At 41.6% G+C, this 21243-nt stretch overlaps 2 protein-coding genes across 3 annotated transcripts; one reads left to right on the top strand and one right to left on the bottom strand.

The window, feature by feature from the left end:
• Positions 1–995: 995 nt before the first annotated feature.
• mtif3 (mitochondrial translational initiation factor 3) lies at positions 996–3665 on the top strand. The gene is made up of 4 exons (XM_027026162.3): positions 996–1133; positions 1554–2020; positions 2251–2396; positions 3432–3665. The coding sequence occupies exons 2-4, from the start codon at positions 1555–1557 to the stop codon at positions 3663–3665; spliced, it is 846 nt and encodes a 281-aa protein (XP_026881963.1). The 5' UTR covers positions 996–1133; position 1554.
• gtf3aa (general transcription factor IIIAa) lies at positions 3076–7473 on the bottom strand. Of its 2 annotated transcripts, none has more exons than XM_027026146.3 (9): positions 7272–7473; positions 6731–6847; positions 6390–6486; positions 6111–6199; positions 5831–5904; positions 5397–5477; positions 4894–5123; positions 4452–4502; positions 3076–4326 (listed from the first exon to the last, which is right to left on the bottom strand). In XM_027026146.3, exons 1-9 carry the CDS (start codon positions 7427–7429, stop codon positions 3790–3792), a joined length of 1434 nt encoding a protein of 477 aa, XP_026881947.2. In that variant the 5' UTR covers positions 7430–7473; the 3' UTR covers positions 3076–3789. The 2 variants fall into 2 exon arrangements, with proteins under 2 accessions (XP_026881947.2, XP_026881953.1); XM_027026152.3 differs by having other exon boundaries at positions 6747–6847.
• Positions 7474–21243: the final 13770 nt, after the last annotated feature.

Genomic DNA, 21243 nt, shown 5'->3' with positions numbered 1-21243 from the left:
TGTCAAACCCCCCCCCCCCCAAAAAAAACAAAACACAGTGGTGGGCTATCTGCCAACTAGAGTCAATATAAATTCCACTAGTAAACACCAAAAGAAAGCAAACAAAACCTTATAAAACATCCTATCCGCTACTCTGCCTTGAAGAGTGGCTTCCCAAGAGAGTTTCAGAAAAGAACTTTTGTCCTTTAGTCAGATTTTTTTTCCATTACTAAGCTGCCACTAAACACACCAAGTAGATAAAGGGTCTTTATGGAGAAAAGGCTACGTTCCTTTTGGAGTTCTTTTTTGGGAATAATTCCTGATCAAAGAAACGGGGAATATCATGAGGGAATTAATACAGAGAAATGTGTTTGAATTTTAACAAATATGAATGCATTACGCAGTAGGGACTTTTTGGAAAATAGTATTAATTCATAAATTGATATTAATTTATAAGAAAGCGCACAACAAAGCGCCCTGTAGAGTCGCATGGTCTAGGTCAAATTGTGTCAACTCGAGTTACGTACAGATGAGCGCTCAGAAGCTGACCCGCATGTTCTCTGAGGTCCGTCTCTTTTTAAACACCCCTTTTTATTTAGCCACATTCTTCTATGTCTTTATGGGGAAAAACATACGTCTTCACAAGTTGTCCTTTTCATTCCACGATAAAACCAAGCCTATTCCCCCTGAACAGGATAAATGACTCTCACAAGTTTATTAGATGGAATAAACTTTGGATTTCAAAGAATGATATTGTACACCAATATCGTTGCTCTCGTTGTTAGAATATTATTAATAATCATAAATGATACTTAAAGCGACGTTGTGTGTTTGAATGTAAATCATTGGACTGTCTCTTTGAACCGCATGAATATCTTCTTTGCTGTACTAAAAGTTTATAATTAGAGGCAACGTGTCTGTAGTTGAAAGCATATCAAAAACTACAAAAGAAAACAAGTAGGGGATGTCATCACTTTGCGCCTACGTCATCTCTCTGCGCGAAATACAAGGTACCTCAACGTTCATGTTTCAAAGCTAATTTATTTGTCAGGGTGTTTTCATTTCTTGGAGATACTTTGAAAGTTATTTGTTAGGACTTTATTGTGAAACAGCTAACAGTAGACTCAGTCGTGTGTGGACCTTGTGATTCTCACGTACGTAGACCAGGTTATTGTACAATTCTGTATAATTGTGCGCGTTGTTTTGAAGGTAGCATGCCCCTTAGCTATTTCGCCCTGACCAAACGCTATTACTGGCCAGTAGGTTAGTTTTTAAATAGTATTTAATGTGATGTAACACTTAAACACATTAACAAAAACTTAGAAAAATGTGTTTGTAAGATTCAGTAGCATATAGGTGAACACTCTTCAAGCCACCCTACCTCCTTATGAACAACATGATGTGACGGAACACAACTACCCACCTCGGGAAAACTTGTGATGCTCGTTAATGTAAAAACCAAACAGACACCAAGAAAGTGTAGTACAGTTCTGTACATTCCGTTATCATGATGAGTATTTATTTGCTTATAAATAGTTACTTACACTCATATCTCTCTTTCCTCTCTTCCATAGAATGTCTCTCGGTTGCCTGAGGTTGGCTTTGGCCCATGCGGTAAGGGGTATATGTCGCTCTAGGAGCGCAGTTGCCCTTCTCCTTTTGTCTAGACCCCAAGCCTACAGACCCCTGTGGGGTCAATTGGGTGTCACCTTCCCGGTCTCCACTATGGTGGATGGCAATGAGGAATTTACAGAGAGTGCACTCCAGAAAAAGAAGAAAAACCAGAATAAAAAAGCTCGGGTCACCATTAGCAGTGTGGGCAGGAAGATTCACCACCGCCACCTACAGCTGCTGAGTGAGCAGGGCGAGAACTTGGGCACCATGCATCGGGCTGATGCACTGAGACTTCTAGATGAGAAAGGACTGAAACTCATTTCTGTAAATGAACACACTGACCCGCCTGTGTATCAGCTGATGAGCGGTAAACAGATTCATGAGGAACAGATGAGGCTGAGGGAGAAAGAGAGAGCCAAGGCAGGAGGTGTGTGTCAGAGAACACACCCCCACACACTTCTCTTAAGACCCTAAGCATATTCATTAATGTGTGCCAAGTTATTTTTTTAAATATTCCATATTATCATGTCATCTTCTATCACAGTCAGTTTCTCTGTTAAGTATGTTTAATTTTAAATAAATAAATCAACGTGCGCCCCCCCCAACCCAGATTAACATTTTCTTATATACTTGCCTTTGTGTCTCACCTGCTTACAGGCCCTGTCCAGGTCAAGGAATTGACCCTCTCCTCGGACATCGCTCTGCATGACCTGGACACCAAGCTTTTACAAATGGCAAACTGGCTGGGAAAAAAACATCATGTCAAACTGATGCTGAAGGCAAGAGGCGGTGGCACAGCCCTGGTAGGAACTCCCATTTCACATAATCCCCACTGTCTGACCGGCAGTGTTAGAGAATGGTCAGAATCATGCCTAGGCTGTGGAAGTAGACAGTGCAGCAAGCTTAGTGCACTTCATAAGAACACTTGTTTTAAAAAAATTCCACAGGTACTAAACTTGTATTGAACCCGCTTGGTCAGGCTGTTTGTCCTGTCATCTTGTTAACTATAGGAAGTATGTAAATTGTGCTATACTCTTGGGGAAAGAAAAATATCCCTTTACACACTGAAAATGGAAACATACTACAGTTATGAAAGGTAGATGTCCAGGCATTTTTGGCAGACAGCAGGGCAACAGCTAACTTCAGCTAAAGTGAGTGAGAGATGGGGCTTTTTTTTTTTTTTTAATCATGGTGTGTACTGCTGGGGATGTCACATTGTCAAAGAGATCAGCTTTGTTCTGGTCAACTTAGACTCGTACATTCTACAAGAAACGCTCTCTTAGACTTAATTCACAAACGGCAACTCAATCATTTGCTTTATCTTCCTCTATTGGGATATATGCTGCAATTATAATAATGTATAAACACATTAGTTATATTTTTCCAAGTATGACAAGACTCATTAAATACTTGTTAAGTAGTGATTTCTTTTTTCCGAGTGACATTCTTTATGAAGAAAAAACAAACGGAACATGCAAATAGTTAATCTTGAAGACAGTCTTTATTCTACAGCTCCTAGTGCTCTAAACAACTTTACAGAAGTATAAATATAATTAACCCAATTTATGAATTGTAATTGTCTGAAAATGCTGCTACAGTGAGGTTCTCTTTTGGGGTTGAAGGGCTGGTAAAACAAGTTCTCATTTTTACTGCTCGTCAACTATAACATGATAATTTTTCAAATATCCATGTTACAAAAATATCAACATTGCTTTAATAATTCCTGAAAAAACTGCAGTTTGTTTCCTCAAGTAAATTTCAGATGAGAAACTTGAGTGGCTGATGTCTTGGGGCAAGTCCTGCAGGGACGACTTTTTTTTTTTTTTTTATCATGGCAGGATACAGTTCTGGGCGAGATGGTGCAGAGGCTGCAGGTGCCAGTAGGCTTCGTGTCAAAACCCAAAACCATCCAAGACGGGCGGGCTGCCACATGCGTCCTCCGACCAGCAACTACCAAAGAACTGCAACAGCAGGGGGCACAACAAGGCGCGCAGACGCCAGCAGAGGCACCCAAGCCTAGCCCTGACCAACAGCCACCATCCATGTCCCAGTTAGACCAGTCAAAAGACTAACAGCAAGCAATAAAAATGACAATAAAGCAGCTATTTATACAGACCCCATCACATGAAACTACTACTGCACAATCTCAATAGGGGGAGGACTGAGTGCTTCCCTCTCAGGCATCTTAAGATCTGATTAGCTAATCATGGGGCTGTCAGATATGAGGGATTCTAAGAGCTGGATCACTGTTGTCTTAGATTCAGTAGGTTCTAATGGACTATTACAGTCTGCACTGATGTACTCTGATTGGCTAAATCTATTGTCAGATTTGTTGCTTTGCAACTGGGTGACCACAGTATTTCCAAAGTGATTTGCTTCTGACTTGCTGGCTGCTGGGGTCTCCAACACAAGGGGATTTAATTCAAGATGCTCTGATGGGTCGGCTTTGTGCTCCTGAATCTTGAGGGGCTTCGATACAGTGATTTCAGCATTGTCTGATACGAGTGGCTCTCCTAGACTGAGTGCACACTGTACATAATTGAGAGGTTTGGATATGCAAAAACATTTTTCTTCTGTGGTTGGCTCCGATATCCTCACTACTTGTCCACTCCTTGATTGGTGCGTTACTGAACGTGACGATTCTCCAGATGCTGAGATTTCAGATGGGTGGGTTCTTGGGAGCTTGTAGCCACTCAAACGAGAGGCTAGAGAACGCGTTGGGTGAGGTTTCTTCTGAAACAGCCAATAAAAGACACTCATTTTAAAATAAAGTTTTGAAGCATCAATCACATGCCATCAAAGCAGGTGCTATAGTTGCTCTGGTATGGGACTAGCCCAACAAAAGAATAAATACATACCTGTTTCTTCCTCTCAGGATCATGCACCACACAGTGGCGCTGTAAACTTTGCTGTTGGCAAGAACATATTCCAATTAGGTTTATCAGGATTTTAGTGGGTTCATGTGAAGGGGCGGGGGGGGGGGGGGGGGGGGGTGTCCTTTAGAGAAAGGATACATGTTCGAGAGCAGGAAAAAGCCTCATATGGGATGGGGTGGGGTAATCTAAAAACTAAGCCCATGATAAAAGGCTGATATTCGGATTATTTTATTTATATTAGATTTACATGTTCATTGTTCTTAATCAAACTCAAAGTAGTCAAGAAGACACACTAGTAAATGACAACCACTGTGAAACACATTGATCTGACTCACCTCCTAGACAAACGTTAATAACAGTTGCAGCAGCAGTGTAATAGCATTATTGTCATGTGTATCTACAGACACCAGGAGCAGGTACTGACCTTCATGGCAAAGGCTTTGCCACAGCCTGGGTGGGTGCAGGTGAAGGTGCGCTCCTCCTGGTGGAAGGAAAGGATATGGCTCTGCAGGTTGAAGGCCGTGGTGTAGGAGCGGGTACAGCCCTCCCTTGGACAGCAGAACACCACCCGCGTCTCCGAGTGCACACGCTGGTGCTGCCGTAGGAACCACATGTCCCGAAACATCTTCTTGCACTGATCACATTGGACTTTCACTACACAGACACGAACACATGTACACATTGCGATGGTTAATGTGACCACCTGAACAGTCATGACCAAGCTAAATTGTTTAAAATATTACAAAAGAAAAATAACAGCATCACATTCAACAGCACAAAGTCGAGGGAGAAACATCTGTGAGCATGTCAAACACAGAAGCAGCATATCCCGTTTCCTTTTGTTTCCCAAATAACCCTTTATTGGAAATCCCTCTAAATCACACACCATTCTGATCACAACACTTATGGTAATTTATATTATCCTACCTTTATGTTCTTTCCTGTGCTTGGTGAGGTCAGTCCAGTTCTTCCCTATGAAAGAGCAGTCCTCAGCAGTGCAGGGGTAGCCTGGCCACATGACAACATGTACACAACACATTCAGAGGACATTTTTTCTTAGTATATTACCGCTGGTCTCTTCTGTCACAAAACACCAAACGGGAGCTCGGTTTAACCGACTTACGTAAAATAACAGTTAAAAACAAAACGTTGAAAATACGTGTTACATGCACCATGTGCTAACACACCATGATAATGTACCAAGTAAAACATACTGTTTTGTAGATTAATAATGAATCATAACTATATATGCAAAAATTAAACACTTGTATCAATGTAAAAGTTCACATTTGTAAGTACAGGTGACTTAGTAATGCCGAGTGGCATGTGTGTAAACAGGCAGGGGAGTATAGTACACGCACCCTTGTGTACTTTCTCATGGCGCTTCCGTTTACTGGGGTTCGCAAACCTTTTCCCACAGCCTTCATAGGAACACCTGGAAACAAATGTTTATGGGAGAAGCTTAGTAAATGGCACACATGCACCAAGTAAATGCAATGGAACTTGAACATTGTGTTATTCTTTCAGCAAAAACACTTTGTAACATGCCACTTACTCATACATTGTTACTCGTGAGGACGCTGAAGCGTGCGTGTACATTCTTACTCATGAGGACGCTAAAGCGTGTGTGTACATTCTTACTCGTGAGGAAGCTGAAGCGTGTGTGTACATTCGTGGACCTTCAACAGGTTGTTCTTCTTGAAGCTCTTACCACACCCCTCAAAGACACACTGTATTAAAAAAAGAATGGCACTGATGACAAATTGCATATAAACTGACACTTAATGTTAACATTTTGCTACATTTTTAGATAATGTGACATTTTCCTTTTGATAAGAGAAAACAACAAGACTGTATATGTATATGCCATGCAAAATAACTAAGCCTCATTAGCGAATCTGACAAAAGTAAACAACTCACAATATACTGTTTCACTCCCTGTTGGTGTTTGCATGAAATATGTTTCTTCAAGTTGGCGTTTGTGGTGAAACCCTGCGTGCACCCCTCTTCAGTGCACCTGGAGAAACAAGGCAAGACCACGTGTAACTACACCTGTAACAAATTCCATCACTTAATTTCACAATTAGGCATTCCGAACAGAGTGGTTGCCTCCAAAGACATAATACTTCAATACTAGATAGTGAATTCTAGAATTAACACAATAGTAGAGCACTGATGTAAAAGGAAAACGATGGACATGAAATACAATATTAAAATGTTTTCAGAAGTCTCCGTTGGAGGCTTTGAATACCAATACCTACAGACTATTCGTCTTACTTGAAGGGTCTCTCGCCGGTGTGTGTAATCTGATGGCGAGCCAGGTGCGATTTACTGTAAAACGCTTTACCGCAACCCTCATGATCACATTCGAATGGCCTCTGCAAAACAGATCATTATGGATTCTGTTAACACACGCACAACGTTATCGAACATGAAAATGTACTCAAATAGTTCCAAAATCAAAACTCGACGCAGCCAGTTTGTTAATAGTAACATGAATTCGAAGTTAGATGGTTAACTAGGTCGTGTGTCCTGGTAAACAACGCCGTCGTTAAATTGTGCTCCCTCCGTATCTAAACGAGCTGTAGGTCGACTTGTACAGCGAAACTCTGAGATGCAATGTCATAACTCAATTGCTTTTAAAACACAACCGCTAACTTAAGACAGTTTTAATGGTGTACCAGTTTTGTTAGACAAGGCTGTGTTAGGAGCCAGCTAGATAAATAAAGCTCACAAGCCAGTTTACCAGTCGGCTAGCGAGCTAGGTTAGCTAGTTAGCGTCGTGCTCCGGCTAAAACTCACCTCTCCCGTATGTTTACAGATATGTGCGTCAAATTTCCATTGTTTGTTGTACGATGCCTTACAATCTGGAAACGAACAAATATACGTCCCAGAAGATACGTTTTTAAGCTCCCACATAGTAAGCCAGAAAACGAGCTGTCTAACCCACTTTGAACCATGTGGCAACTAAGACGCCATGCTTTTGCGTCACAGTTATTACGTAGCTACTATGGAAAACACCCAGCCATGTGCACAGTCGGTGCCAAACGTTTTGAAACACACAAATTTTGGTTTTCACAACGTTTGCTGCCTCAGTTTTTAGATACTTTTGTCAGATGTTTATATGGTATAGTGAAGTACAATTATAAGCATTTCATGTTTTTTTTTTTACTTTGTATTGACAAATACGTCTAGTTTAAGCAAAGACTTAATAGTTACAGTGTTAACCCTTCTTTTTTAATACTTCTGCATTTCGCCTTGGCATGCTGAATATCAGCTAATGGGCAAAATCTTGACTGATGGCAACCCATTCTTGCTTAATCAGTGCTTGGAGTTGATCACGGTTTCTGTGTTTTTGTTGGCAGTGTTCTAAGGCAAAATTTTTGAGCGACCCCACACATGAATGGTCTCAAGATGCTTCACTATTGGCATGACACAGGACTCATGGCAGCACTCACCTTTTCTTCTCCAGACAATCATTTGTCCTGATGTCCCAAACAGTCTGAAGGGGGCTTCATCAGAGGAAATAACTTTACCCCAGTGCTCTGCAGTCCAATCCCTATACTTCCTGCGGAATGTCAGTCTGTCCTTGATGTTTTGTTTTTGGAGAGAAATTGATTCTTTGCTGCCCTTCTTGACACCAAGTCATCCTCACTGTGCATGCAGATGCACTCACAGCTGCCTTCTGCCATTCCCGAGCAAGCTCTCATTCAAGGGAGTGGGTTTGCTCAAAACTTTGCCTAAGAACACTGCTATGAATAAGGAATGGTATCAAAACATCTTCCAAGAGCAGCTTCTCCCAACAATCCAGGAGCAATTTGGTCATGAACATTGCTTTTTCCAGCATGACGGAGCACCATGTCACAAGGCTAAAGTGATAACCAAGTGGGTCAGTGAACAAAACATTGAAATTCTGGGTCCATGGCCAGGAAACCCCCCAGATCTCAATCCCATTGAGAACCTGTGGTCAATCCTCAGAAAGACGGTGGACAAAAAAACACAGAAACCGTGATCAACTCCAAGCACTGATTTAGCAAGAATGGGTTGCTATCACTCAAGATTTTGCCCAGAAACTGATATCCAGCATGCCAAGCTGAATTGCAGAAGTCTTAAAAAAGAAGGGTTAACACTGTAAATATGAAGTCTTTGTTTAAACTGGATGTATTCGTTAATAAAAAGTAAAAAAAAAAAAAAAAAAAACCTCATTAAATGCTTATAATTGTACTTCACTATACCATACAAACATCTGACAAAAAAACTGAGGCGCTAAACTTTGTGCAGACTAAAATTTGTCTCAGTCCCAAAACCTTTGGCCAGGACTGGTTATCTTTAAGTGTGCAAACTCCTCATAGATAATTTTTTAGATAGTGACAACATGTTAAGTATTAGCCCTGATTCTAGACTGCTTTGTTTGAAGGGGCATTAAAACAGAATGGGTGGGCATATGTCTTTAGTCATGTTTTGAAAGCCAGAACTATAGAACTATAGTCAGGGCTTGATTTGAGGAGGGGTATGAGGAGATGTCAATCCCCAGCAAAAAAATAGTAAACGTAATAAATTTACATATTAATAAAAGTACATGTAGCACATCAAGACCAATTGCAGGTTACTATATCACAGTTACTATTCGACTGGTCATATATCTCACTCTTGACGAGCATGTCTTTGTCTCGTTTTAGGAGATTAGTGGAGGATCCTTAAAAAGAGATGTGGTTTTGTGTTTAGGACTGTGTTTATGTATAATATTAGCCTCTGTTTTGTTTGTAGGATGATAAGTGAGCACCAAAGGAATTCTTAAAAGTAGATTGACCACATTCAATCAGATTCAATACTTTATTACCATACATTTTAGTTGTTAGGAATTTGCTTCAGTGTGTTCATGATAGGACAACCAATAATCACAGCAACACACATAACGAGGAATATTGTCACAGTTTCTCCCCCCTCGCTTTGATGTTTTCCCTGTCTTGTATATTTTAGTTCCCTGCTGTAGTTTCATTTTTTCCACCCCTCGTTTCTACCTTGTTAAGTTCATGTATTTAAACCCTGTCTGATTCGCGGTGTTTTTGCTGTTCATTGTGTTTGTTTGAATGGATGTTTGAATGTCTGAATGCCCATCTCTGTATGCCCCTAAGTTTGTACTCTGTGTATCCTAGTTGGACTGTTTATCCCAGCCTTCTTGTTTCTAAGCCTCCGATTTGTTCCTAGCCTTTGTTGTAGCCTGCTTCCCCTGTTTGCCTTCGTGTGTTTTGTTTGTTGGATCATGTATCCTCGACTCTATTGGCTCAATGACCCTGGACTGCTATAACAACTCTGAATCTGGATTTGCCCCTAATAAATCTTGCTCTTCTCCGCACGTGTCCGCTTCCTTACCACTAACGGTTACAAATATAATATACAACACATACCTGCTTCCTCATAATATATTTTTGAAGACCAAGAGTCTTTTCCCTGAAGAGAGAATAATTTACAGAGGGTTTGCAGGGTGGATATATACTTGGTGAGTTCACAGTTTATGATTTCTGTGGCCAAGCAAACGATTCCATCCAGCTGCTTCCTCTGCTGAGCTGTGGAATTGCTGTACCAAACAGATACAGAAAAAGTATAGGCCAGAGCATCCAGGTAAAACATGAGCATCTACGTGTTCCTTAGGAAAACCACAGTTCTGAAAATATTCACACATTCTATACTTTAGGGAGTCTTCATTCTTACTGCAAATGTGCTAAATCGCAATAGATGAGAGTATGAGTTTCATCATCATTTCCAAGTTCCATGCAGTAGTACAGTACGTCCTGGCTTGGGGATGTGCAGTTAAAGCTGTATATTCTGGATTAAATGCTACCATCTATTATAAACCTACAGACTCTTTTTCTTCTTTGCTGTATAACTCCCGCAAAACGTCACCATACTTTCATTAAGAAACATCTGTGCTGAGCGTGGGCTGGATGTTCCAAGGTGATGGAGAGTGACTATGCTAAGGTCCAGTGGGACTTCAAGATACAGACGGACAAAATGGTAATGGCTAAGCAATGGGTAACTGGACATAGTGGTGGTGGATAAACAGCAGAAGAGGGCTGTAGTGATAGATGGAGCAATCCCAAGTGATAGCAACATCAGGAAATAGGAACACGGAAATCTCGAAAAATAAAGGGCTGAGAGAAAGGGAGCACTAGGGGCTGTGATCCCCAATCTTGGAGAACAGCTCCAGCAGATCCCTGGAAGAACATCCAAGATCTCCACCCAGAAGAGTGCAGCCCTGGGAACGGCTAAAATACTAACACTAGTCTGGCAGAGTCCAGGGTAATTTAGAGATTTTTATTTTGCTTATTTACATAACTTTTTATAGCCTCTACCTGCCTGCTCTACCAGGTGAGCTATGAGAGTACCAGCCTAACTAAAGTGTCTAACAATACACTTGGTGATCAGTAAGTTTGAATTAACAAGTCTAATTGAATAAATGCATTTTACCAAAGCTAGTTGTATACAAATAACAAGTATTGGCATGCTTTTATCAGAATCGAAAAACATGTGACTCAACACAGCCATCCAGTGGACATTGGACTAAAATATTGATTTCCCACCACATTTCAGTGTTCAGTGACGGTGTTATACTGAACAATAATTACTGCTCAAGTTACTTAAAATACAGAATTACTGTCTGGATATAAAATTTTACTACAAATGTCAAATTATTAGTTGCCCAGCCCCATAATGACTTGGTGTTCTTTCTTCAAAACAAGGCTTGATGCAGACTAAGCCACATGTCTGCACAAATCTTACATTTACTCCTCAGTTTTAAATGGAATTTGAAAGATATGCTGTCTCAGTGAGATGTCTTAAGGTGTCCTGTTTCAGGGTTGTTCTTTTAAGGATATGGTCTGACTTAGTTCCTCTTCCTTGCTTATGTCTCTGAAACACGCCCCCCCCCCCCCACCCGTCCCTTCAGTGGTTTCTCCCACCTCACTGTAGCGCCTGAGCTCTGGGTTTAACTTCTCATTAGTTAATGTGTAATACAATAAGTGTCACCCTCCATTACACGCCTTGATTATGTGTACAGACGACCCTCAACAGGCATTCAGCTTCTTCCCACGCCGACACAGCACAGCGTTGCCTAGAGATGAATTCACCACACTGTACACAACCAAACAGCAGGCCTGCTGACAGCCTACACAGATAGGGATTAAATAGGTTTTGGTGCAGGCTGCATGCACACACAGAATTTAAATAACTGATGAGAAGGTGTGTACCAAATTTCGTGGCCAAATCTTACTGATTGGGTAACTGAGATAATAGTGTTTTCTTCGGGAGCCATAGCAGAGACTACACTATTATTAACTTGTCATCATGGCAGAAGACATATTGTCTGCTTCACAAGTGAGCTTTAAAATTTTGCTGAATGACTGTAATCCTCTTCACTGTCACTCACACAAGTATTCACGCATGCAGAAATCTACCTACTGAGTTAATGACACTGTACAAATATGTGCCTTCTACCCTTTTCCTCTCTTCATTTGAAACCGAAAGAGATGCATAACCCCTTGCAAAGATGGCATTTGGCTGCTTCACTATGGTCAGACACTGCTTTGAGACAACCCCATGTCCACCCCCACTGCCTTTAAAGACCTTTTCTCCTCCATTCTATCACTCTCTCCATCATCAGGTACACACACACACACGCACGCACACACACACACACACACAAAGATACACATCTTCTCAGTCTGTTCACAGGCGGCACATTCCAGGATGCCACCAGATTAAACACCAGATTAATCCTCTGCTCCGTCGGCTGGGCAGAGTTGTGCACTCACGTGAAGCTGAGCTGGACCCAGCATGGGGCTCTGGGTGAATATGAGTGTGTCAGTATTTCTGTGTGTGTGTGTACTGAGGGTTACAGTCTACCCTGTACTTTAGATGCAGATGAAGGTGGGGGTCTCGATTTCATACACACACACACACACACACACACACACACACACACACACACACACACACACACACACACACACACACACACACAGAGCTAATAAAGCAGCACAAAGGATATGCAGATTAATGGTCTCTTTCACAATCCGAAAAAGAATCACAAGCCTTTTTGTTTCTTCTTTGAGACTAGAGTGGAAAATAAGGTCATAACTCAGAAAAAACCCCCAGAATGGACCAGCTCTATTTGTGGTTTGCATGGTTTTTGAATAATATAATTACAAACATACAAGGGCTCCAAGAACCAGTTTTCCCATCCAACACTAAGATCTGCACTGATTTAAATCAGACAGTGACTGACGAGAATGCTTACATGGACAATGTTCCTGAGTCTCAGTACCGGGGGATTCCACGTACAAAAGCAGTTTAACTGTTTTTACCCAACTGTAACATATCCTGAATTAGCTCATGGTGGATTTTGGTAATTTCCTAAGGAGTTGTGTCAGGCATGTCACAACAAAGAAAATATACAGCACATGGGATCTCCAAGAACTCAGAATCACTGGTCGAGATCTAAGAACCAAGACCTGGTGATTTGGGAAAATTGTCAGTAAGGTGTAAAGTGACAAAATTGAGGCCGACAGAAGACTGAGTCCTGGTTGAATTGTTTTTATATTGAACCTAGTCCAGGACTAAACTTTTCAATGCAGAATCCTTGCCAAGGGAATCATTTACCCTGTGGGCAGGTTTATTCTGTGCTCTGGAACCCTTTTACATGTGTCCTAATTCAAATTCAAACTTTGATTATACTGTACTGTACAGTAAACCTGGTATTGATTGGTTTTGTTTTGATGTGTTATTCTTTGCTGTTTTGTTTTGTGTCAGTTTGCTCCTGCTTTCCCTGTGCCTTAGACTGAAAGCTAAGGGGAAATGTGTGTAAAAAGGGCACACCTTAAACATCTAATTCATGTGTATTGATGAGCAAAAATAGTTTTCACAAGCCCGCCTCCTGTTCATTAGTTGTAAATATTCATAATTATTAGAAACTCACAAACCTTGATTTGTTCTTGAGCTGTACTGTGATGTGAAATTTTGAGATCTGATGAATAACTCATCTATTATTCACAGATCAATTTTGGCGCCAGGACAGCTAATAAGCATTTAGTTTAGTTCGGGGACTAACTGCACATCCTCCATGATTCAACTCCTAGCAGTCATGAATCACCTCCAATTGTGACGTATTGTACTGGGTGGGCTTTGGGATGTTGAGTTGTATTCACACCACTATAACCTGGCTAAAAGGCATCTCAGACCTCCTGAAGTGGTTTTCCCCAATCTGTTTTAAATTCTTCTTTGGTGTGTTTACACCTGTATTTTTATGTGGATAATCTCTATCCAGATATAACCTTGATACGAAAGATGCATGGTATAAACATGGCCAACATCTCTCTGAGCCACATTTGACAACCCAAACTCCTCCCCCTCACATCGGTTCATTCAATGTAACCGTCCAGGAATTAAGTCTTAATTGATGTCTTTATGCCAACTTTAGGTAGAAAATGCCATAAAAAATTTCGATTTTTGAGGTGGTTATCATTGTTTATGTATAGTACATCAAGGAGGATAAATAGGAGCAATTCATGAATTTGGTTGAATGTGAACAGATTTGCATGATTCTTTGCAAATGACCATATTTCAATATGGCTAATCGTACATAACTTTTTGTATTTTGTAAATGCAAGGAGTTAAAATCTGGCCACAATGCAACCGAGATACAAGACGCATGAAATGACCAATTAAGCAGGCACTTGACATTCTGGAATCCCTCTGATGTTCTGGTTAGCCACCAGGCCTTACAGCCACATTCTGAAGTTTTTTGAAGAATGCAAGACATAAATCACACATCATCAGATTGACAGGTGTCTGGATGGAAGGAGCTTTCAAAAACATATTCTCTGCCTTTCAGGTTAAAAAGAGAATATTTCTGTTATTAAAGCTGTTATTATATATTACTGTAATTATACTAAATATGTCAGTATTACCACTATGGTTTAGTTTGGCCATAAAACATGGCTATTTACTGTCTTTTCCAATTTAGCTGATGCTTTTATCCAAAGCAACTTACAATTATGACTGAGTACAATTTGAGGATCAAGGGTCTTCCTCAGAGGCCCAACAGTGGCAACTTGGCAGTGGTGGGGCTTGAACCAGCAACCTTCCCATTACAAGTCAAGTACTTTAACAACCAAGCTACCACTGCCCAGACTTCTTACAATCAGCCCCACCACATTTTCATAATCCATATACTAAAAGATTTGAATATTTTGTGTTTGTAGTCCCAAAATATATCCACATCTATAAAGCATTCTTGGATTCACTCTTCACATTGTTGAAAAGTGACCACGTTTGCGTCGGCCTTTACCGGACTGGGTCTGAGCTGGACCTTCAACCCTCAGGTATCACAGACAAGGGTCTGTTCCCCCATCTCCCTCCGGCTGCCCCATACCATTCTGCCATGCTTAGCCCCAGCACTAATCTCCCCCACCTTAAATCCAGCCACTACCAGGCCCACCAAAGGGCACCCCCAGCTCTAGCACCATCCCCAGCTGACAAAGGTGCCAATGTTGGCGGGAGGGGGGACCCCGTCCGGCTGGCCCGCCCAGACCACAGGAGCTGGACTAATCAGATTCAAACGAGACGGGAAGTAGACAGCCAAGTGAAAGGCGGTAGAACGTGAGCACGACTAATCCGGTTAGGACCGGGTTAAGAAAACCGGGACGCCGCCTTTCTGCGACGCCGCTGAGAAAACGCCCCCCTTTCCCAGGGGCGCGTGTTCACCTGTATGGTAACACAGAGAAGTTGGCATTTCGATGCCTGTTAGGGTAAGACAATTGGCACTTGGCACGTACCAACTGCTTTGTTCTCTCTGTCTTTATGTTAGCCCCGTTTCACACCAATGCTGGCCCCTCCTCATATCTCCATAACTGGGCACCGTGACATTATTGTGGTTGGGTAAAGAAAAAATAAAAGAAACAGAAGACAGTCAGTGGAATTCCCCAAGATCCTTTTTCATGCCCTGTCGGTGAAGACGTTCTTTTCACCCTTAGCAGAGGGTCTCTCTTGTGAGAGCAGCAGACATGGGTAGAAGGGGGGGGGGGGGTGGACTAGGTTCAGTGTAGTTTCAAAAACACAAGACTTAGATATGACGAATACTTCCCGTAGGCGACTGTAACGGGAGTGACAACCTCAGCAGGAGCACATGAGAACAGGATGCGCTCCGCTAGATAGCTGACCTGCCACTGCAGCTGGTGGCTGGGAACAGCTGTGGATCAGGAACAGAGAATCCGCTCACCTTTGGACGGGCGGACAGTCCGGTCATGGGCAGCAGAACGTCCTCCTGACTGGAGCACAGGAGGAGTCAGATGCCCGGATTCAGGTATCCCTAGCAACTGTGGGGAAAACCAGCCGTCGGGAGAGATTCATCAAGAGCTTACCTTCTATAATCTCACCCTCCTCCTTACACACAGATGGACACACATGCATACGCGCCGCCTCACTCCTGCTCTGTCCCCCTTTCTTTCACTTTCTCTCTCTCTGTCTCTTTGGGTTTTACTTTTGTATAGGCTGCGGATTAAGTCGAGTGGTAAAACAGTGTTTTAATAATCTTTGCATGGCTGCATGCACCACTTAAACCAGCGGCACAAACACCAGCAGGCCAGTGGGAGGCTGCTGCCTGTAGGAAATCACTATGGGAACCTTTCTGAGCTTGCTGGAAAAAGCAGGGGGGCTTTTGAGGCAACACCGGCACTTGATGTGTTGTAAGGCCTTTTTTAAAATTCCACCCCAAAAAAACCAATTTAAAATTCTCAGAAAAAAAGAGAAGCAAAGTGTGAGAAAGAATGTGTTCTCGGAAAAACACCAGGCAGATGACCAGGTGCAGCATGAGAGGCAGTAAACAAAAAATGTAAAGGACCATGGAATTACTCCATAGGAGTGAGTTGTTTTTTTTGAGGTTTTAGAATATTTTTTGTGTATTAAGTTGTTCCCAACTTTCATCAAAGCATTCTTTCAAACCCTGCCGACCTGATCATAAAATGCCCCTTTCCTGTCTTTTAGTTTATGTCCTTTTCTGAAAGACTTTATTCATCTCCCCTTTTCAAGGATTCCAAGACTAAATCTACATAAGAAAAAAATGTATATGTAGTAGCATCAAGATTCCAAACTCAGATATCTGTCAAACCAACACCTTCCTGACTTTAACTACCAGACTGCAAGCAAAAGTAAAAAAATTAACACAGCTGCGGCAGCAGGTAGCAAGCACATTTTGGACCAGTGTCCTCTGAATAATCTTGGATTGCACGAAGTCACCAACCAAACACCCAAAAATATGTAAATGTGATGTGTCTGCATCTCTTCAACATTCCAAATACAAGTTAAACAATTAAAGTAACTTCCCTACCAAATGTCTAAAATAAATGTGGCTGAGATGACTGATTCTGGTTCAAGTTTACAATAGCACTCTTTCCTACCAGAGTTACTAGAACCTAGTTAACTGAAGCCCATTCATGTGTTTACAGTGGACAGCACTGTGGCTGTGAGTCACTACAAGGTTGTAATCCTCTGCCATTCTGCTTACACATCCCTCTGTTTTCTGCTCGGCCTGTGAGGCTGTTCTGCTTACACATCCCTCTGTTTTCTGCTCGGCCTGTGAGGCTGTTCTGCGTACACATCCCTCTGTTTTCTGCTCGGCCTGTGAGGCTGTTCTGCGTACACATCCCTCTGTTTTCTGCTCGGCCTGTGAGGCTGTTCTGCTTACACATCCCTCTGTTTTCTGCTCGGCCTGTGAGGCTGTTCTGCTTACACATCCCTCTGTTTTCTGCTCGGCCTGTGAGGCTGTTCTGCGTACACATCCCTCTGTTTTCTGCTCAGCCTGTGAGGCTGTTCTGCGTACACATCCCTCTGTTTTCTGCTCGGCCTGTGAGGCTGTGCTGCTTACACATCCCTCTGTTTTCTGCTCGGCCTGTGAGGCTGTTCTGCGTACACATCCCTCTGTTTTCTGCTCGGCCTGTGAGGCTGTTCTGCGTACACATCCCTCTGTTTTCTGCTCGGCCTGTGAGGCTGTTCTGCTTACACATCCCTCTGTTTTCTGCTCGGCCTGTGAGGCTGCTGCAGCATCTGGTGGATGCCAGTTTCATTCCTATTTCCAGTGCCATGCTGGTGATGGCAGTCTGCCCAGAAGAGCACTTCCACCACATAGATGTGAATAAATAGCGCATGAACAGTGAGAGCACTCCGGAAATGTTGAAATAAAATGCAAATATTAGCTAAAGTATAGGACAACAGAACCTCTTCCTCAAAGAACTGACATACTCAGACACATATTAGGACTGTTTTAGCAAATATTAGGAAATAAAGTGTTTGTATGAGAGACTCCATACTGATGGTGTAAGTTTCACAGACACACCTCAACTTTAAGTGAAGCAGTTTCATTAATCGATTTAAGGAGATCACAAATACACACAAAAAGGAGACAGCCCACCATACTATAATTTGGGGGGACCCATGAGAACAGCACTGATCATTTGACATCACTGCCTGCTAGCATCTACCAGTCAGGGGCCTTGTGGGTGCTGGTTACTAAAATCTTGTAGGATTTTTCACAGTAATAGAAGAAAGTGCATCTCATCCTCATCTGTCACACAGCTGCCAAACATTCTTTTAGTTTGATAGTCTAAATGTTCCAAATAATTGTTTATATTTTGTTTTACAATCTGGTTGATTTTTAGATTTGGCGATAAAGCAGGGTTGGTGAGAGGCTGCTCTGTGTTAACAGCTATTTCAGGGTTAGTAAGCCGCAGGAACAGTTATTCCTGTCAGGGTTCAGTTCTCTCTCTGCAGTTCTACGTTTATCTAACAGCTAACTGCTAGTTTGTTGCAGCCGTTCTAGTCAGGTATTTAATCTAATGGGAGATTGAAGACAAATGCTTTATCGTCTTAAGTATCAGGTAATTTATGTCTCTCTGAGTCAATAGTTTTGAACAGATGGAGCCAAATGAGACTTTGGAACAAACAATGGGACAGCGCTTCAACAGTAAAATAATTTCTATAGAATGTGTAAACAGGCTGTTACTTTTACCTCAGCCAAGGAGAAACTTGACACACGTCCTTATATCTACTATTACATAAGGGCTGTTTGCATTAATGTCAGAAGAAGATGAGAAGTATTCCTTTAAAGTGTGTCAGACAGTGCCCCTTAGTGGCGAGTTGGTGCTATGGTACAGTGCTGCATCTAGCATCAAAAACAAGCAAGTAAAGCCTGTGCACTACATTTGGAACAAATTTACTCTGGTTACTCGCATGTTGTTGTTCTTAAAAAGGAAAACATCCAAAATTAAAGTAAAAAACTTTCAACTTGGAAGAAGTAAACATGCGTGGATATGATAGAGAAAGAGATTTTCACAGAGCATTTACACACAGAGAATTGTGTTTAAGTAGCAAGGTGAGACAGGAAACCCTGAGATAAACCACACTCTTATCCATCAAAACAAAACACAACAAAAGGGTCGTCATAATCATTATCACCAATAGACACTTTCATATGTTCATATTACATTGAATTTAGGTTGAAGAAGTGTAGATTAAACCTTAGTATGAAATCAGTCATGAACAGTCCCTTCAGAGACTGAATCAAAGGGTGTCCTGCATTTTTACACTGAAACCCTGTGCAGTATAGAAATTATTGTCTATTTTGACCTTCTGACATTGCCATAGACATGAAGTTAAAGCACACCATTTTGGAAATGATCATACTGAGGAGATTCCAGGATGGTCATTATTTGTCACAGAGGTGGAGCTGATGCGTTTTAGTTATGTATACTACCTGAGCAGACTAATGTCACTACATCTGACTCTACTCCCTGACTAAATGTTTAAAGGTTTTGTTATAGTTCGCAAAGATTATTTCTGTGATAAGAAAAATCTCACCGATTTTTTATAAAGCATTCCACTGTTCCATATGGACCTTCAAACATCCTCCATTATTCCTATAAAGGAAACGTTCACCCAAAATAACATCTGATACCAGTTAGATGTGTCTAGGACATTTTCTAGATGCATCCGTCTTTGTATAACTATATGAAGTTTTAAGATTAGTTTTTCAACACAGATTCACCACAGTGTTTGGTCACCTTAATTATAATCAGATGAATTTATGTCTTTATGTAAATTAATTGATTTGTCAATGTTAATGTCCTCAAAAAATCAAGAAAATAAGACAACAGGGGGAGTGTTTCTGTCCGGGACAGCAAAACACGCGTGGACAATATGTACATGTTTCTGGTATTGATTGTAGTTCAATGGGAATTGTAGTTCAATTTCAATTAGCTTTAAGACAAAGCAATCAAGTAATTGATGTAAGAACAGACAGATGTACCTAGAAATAATCCAAAAAATATTCTCCCTTGTTAAGACTTGTAGTTTGCATTTGTTCTGTCTCTGAAAGAATATTTGTATGTGTGTATGTCTGTGAGATGAGCGTGTGTGTGTGATATGAGCGTGTGAGAGTGCATGCATATGTGTGTGTATGATATGAGCATTTGTGTGTATGTTTGTGATCGTGTGTGTGTGTGTGTGTGTCTGTTTACAAGTACTGCTTTTGTGAGTATATGTCTGCAATCATGTGCATGTGCAAGGAGGTAGCAGCACACCAACTGCATTCAGTCGCACCACTTGTTGCCATGGAGCTCTGAGTCATCATCAGAGTTGCTGTACTCTACACAGATGCACCTGGACAGGAAGTTGGTGACATTGTTGCCTAGACAGTCGTGTTTAGCCCAGTGCTCATGCTAATGACTTCCAATGGATGCTTTAATGAATTGTAAGAAATTTTATCTAAACAATGTCACTTTTCTCATTACCACTTTTGTATAACAAAGAGATCAGTGCACATTACCCAGAGTCACCTGGTGAGTGTGTGATTTTCCTGAAAATCTGACCTCTGGAGGCGGGTGCACTGTAGAAACCAGGTGTGATAGGTGCTTCCGTTTACTTTGTAACCCATGGGAGCTCCTGCACCAATAGCCATGTCCACTGGTACACCAATGATATGGTACTCATTCTCCACCCCTGCGCTGGGATTGGCCAAGGCTCTGTCCTCTGCCAAGACAGGGTGCAGTTGGACATGGTTTGATGGGACTTGTATGTGGCTCACTGTAACAAGATAGTTGTATATGTCTGGACAATGTGGTCTGTTGGAAAGTGAAGAGATTTGAATGTTTCCTAGGCTGAGATAGCTGATTGTTTAAGGTTCAGCCATTCCTTCTGTCAGATTTTGTTTCTGTTGCAAGCTAATAATAAGCTAATTAAATACATTATTAAGTCTTGATGAAATAGTGAGTATTCTAGCTGAACTGTTTTACTTGGCATACTAAACCAACCATAACTTAAACAAACAAATTTTTATTTTCAAAAATTGTATAAGTTAATTAACTGGCTTGTGTCTGTGTACACACCTGACCTCTGGTGAGGGACAGCCCTCTGAAGATACCCCCTGGTGGAAACTGTCGGGACTGCGGTGGTCTGGACACGGCTCATTATCAAGCGCCATCATGTTCAGGTTATGAGCTTTACGGACCTTTATAACCTCCCGTGACATTGTGCTGTCCACACAAAGTTTCTGACCCTGAAAGACAGACATTCAGAATGGGGGGAGGGGGGGCAATTGGTTGTACAACGAAGAACAGAACAGATAAAGGAAAAAAGAGCAGGAAAACAGTCAGACTAAAACACTGAGAGCGATGGGGTAGGTGTCTGGAAGATTAACTAGGCATTTTGAAAGTGAAAATCACAAAGT

This window comes from Electrophorus electricus, chromosome 8 (assembly GCF_041902795.1).
Source record: "Electrophorus electricus isolate QZ-2024a chromosome 8, ASM4190279v1, whole genome shotgun sequence".
NCBI classification, from domain to species: Eukaryota; Metazoa; Chordata; class Actinopteri; order Gymnotiformes; family Gymnotidae; genus Electrophorus; species Electrophorus electricus.
This window is presented reverse-complemented; position numbering and strand designations above follow the sequence as displayed.

What these genes read in the sequence shown, in the direction of transcription:
- gtf3aa (XM_027026146.3), bottom strand. Translation starts at nt 7,429, where the DNA reads ATGGTTCAAAGTGGGTTAGACAGCTCGTTTTCTGGCTTACTATGTGGG. An exon ending in ACGCTTCAGCTTCCTCACGA is followed by an intron (nt 5,905 to 6,110) that starts GTAAGAATGTAC and finishes ATTTGTTTCCAG; the next exon opens with GTGTTCCTATGAAGGCTGTG. An exon ending in CCATGAGAAAGTACACAAGG is followed by an intron (nt 5,478 to 5,830) that starts GTGCGTGTACTA and finishes TCATGTGGCCAG; the next exon opens with GCTACCCCTGCACTGCTGAG.
- mtif3 (XM_027026162.3), top strand. Translation starts at nt 1,555, where the DNA reads ATGTCTCTCGGTTGCCTGAGGTTGGCTTTGGCCCATGCGGTAAGGGGT. An exon ending in AGAGAGAGCCAAGGCAGGAG is followed by an intron (nt 2,021 to 2,250) that starts GTGTGTGTCAGA and finishes ACCTGCTTACAG; the next exon opens with GCCCTGTCCAGGTCAAGGAA. An exon ending in GAGGCGGTGGCACAGCCCTG is followed by an intron (nt 2,397 to 3,431) that starts GTAGGAACTCCC and finishes TTATCATGGCAG; the next exon opens with GATACAGTTCTGGGCGAGAT.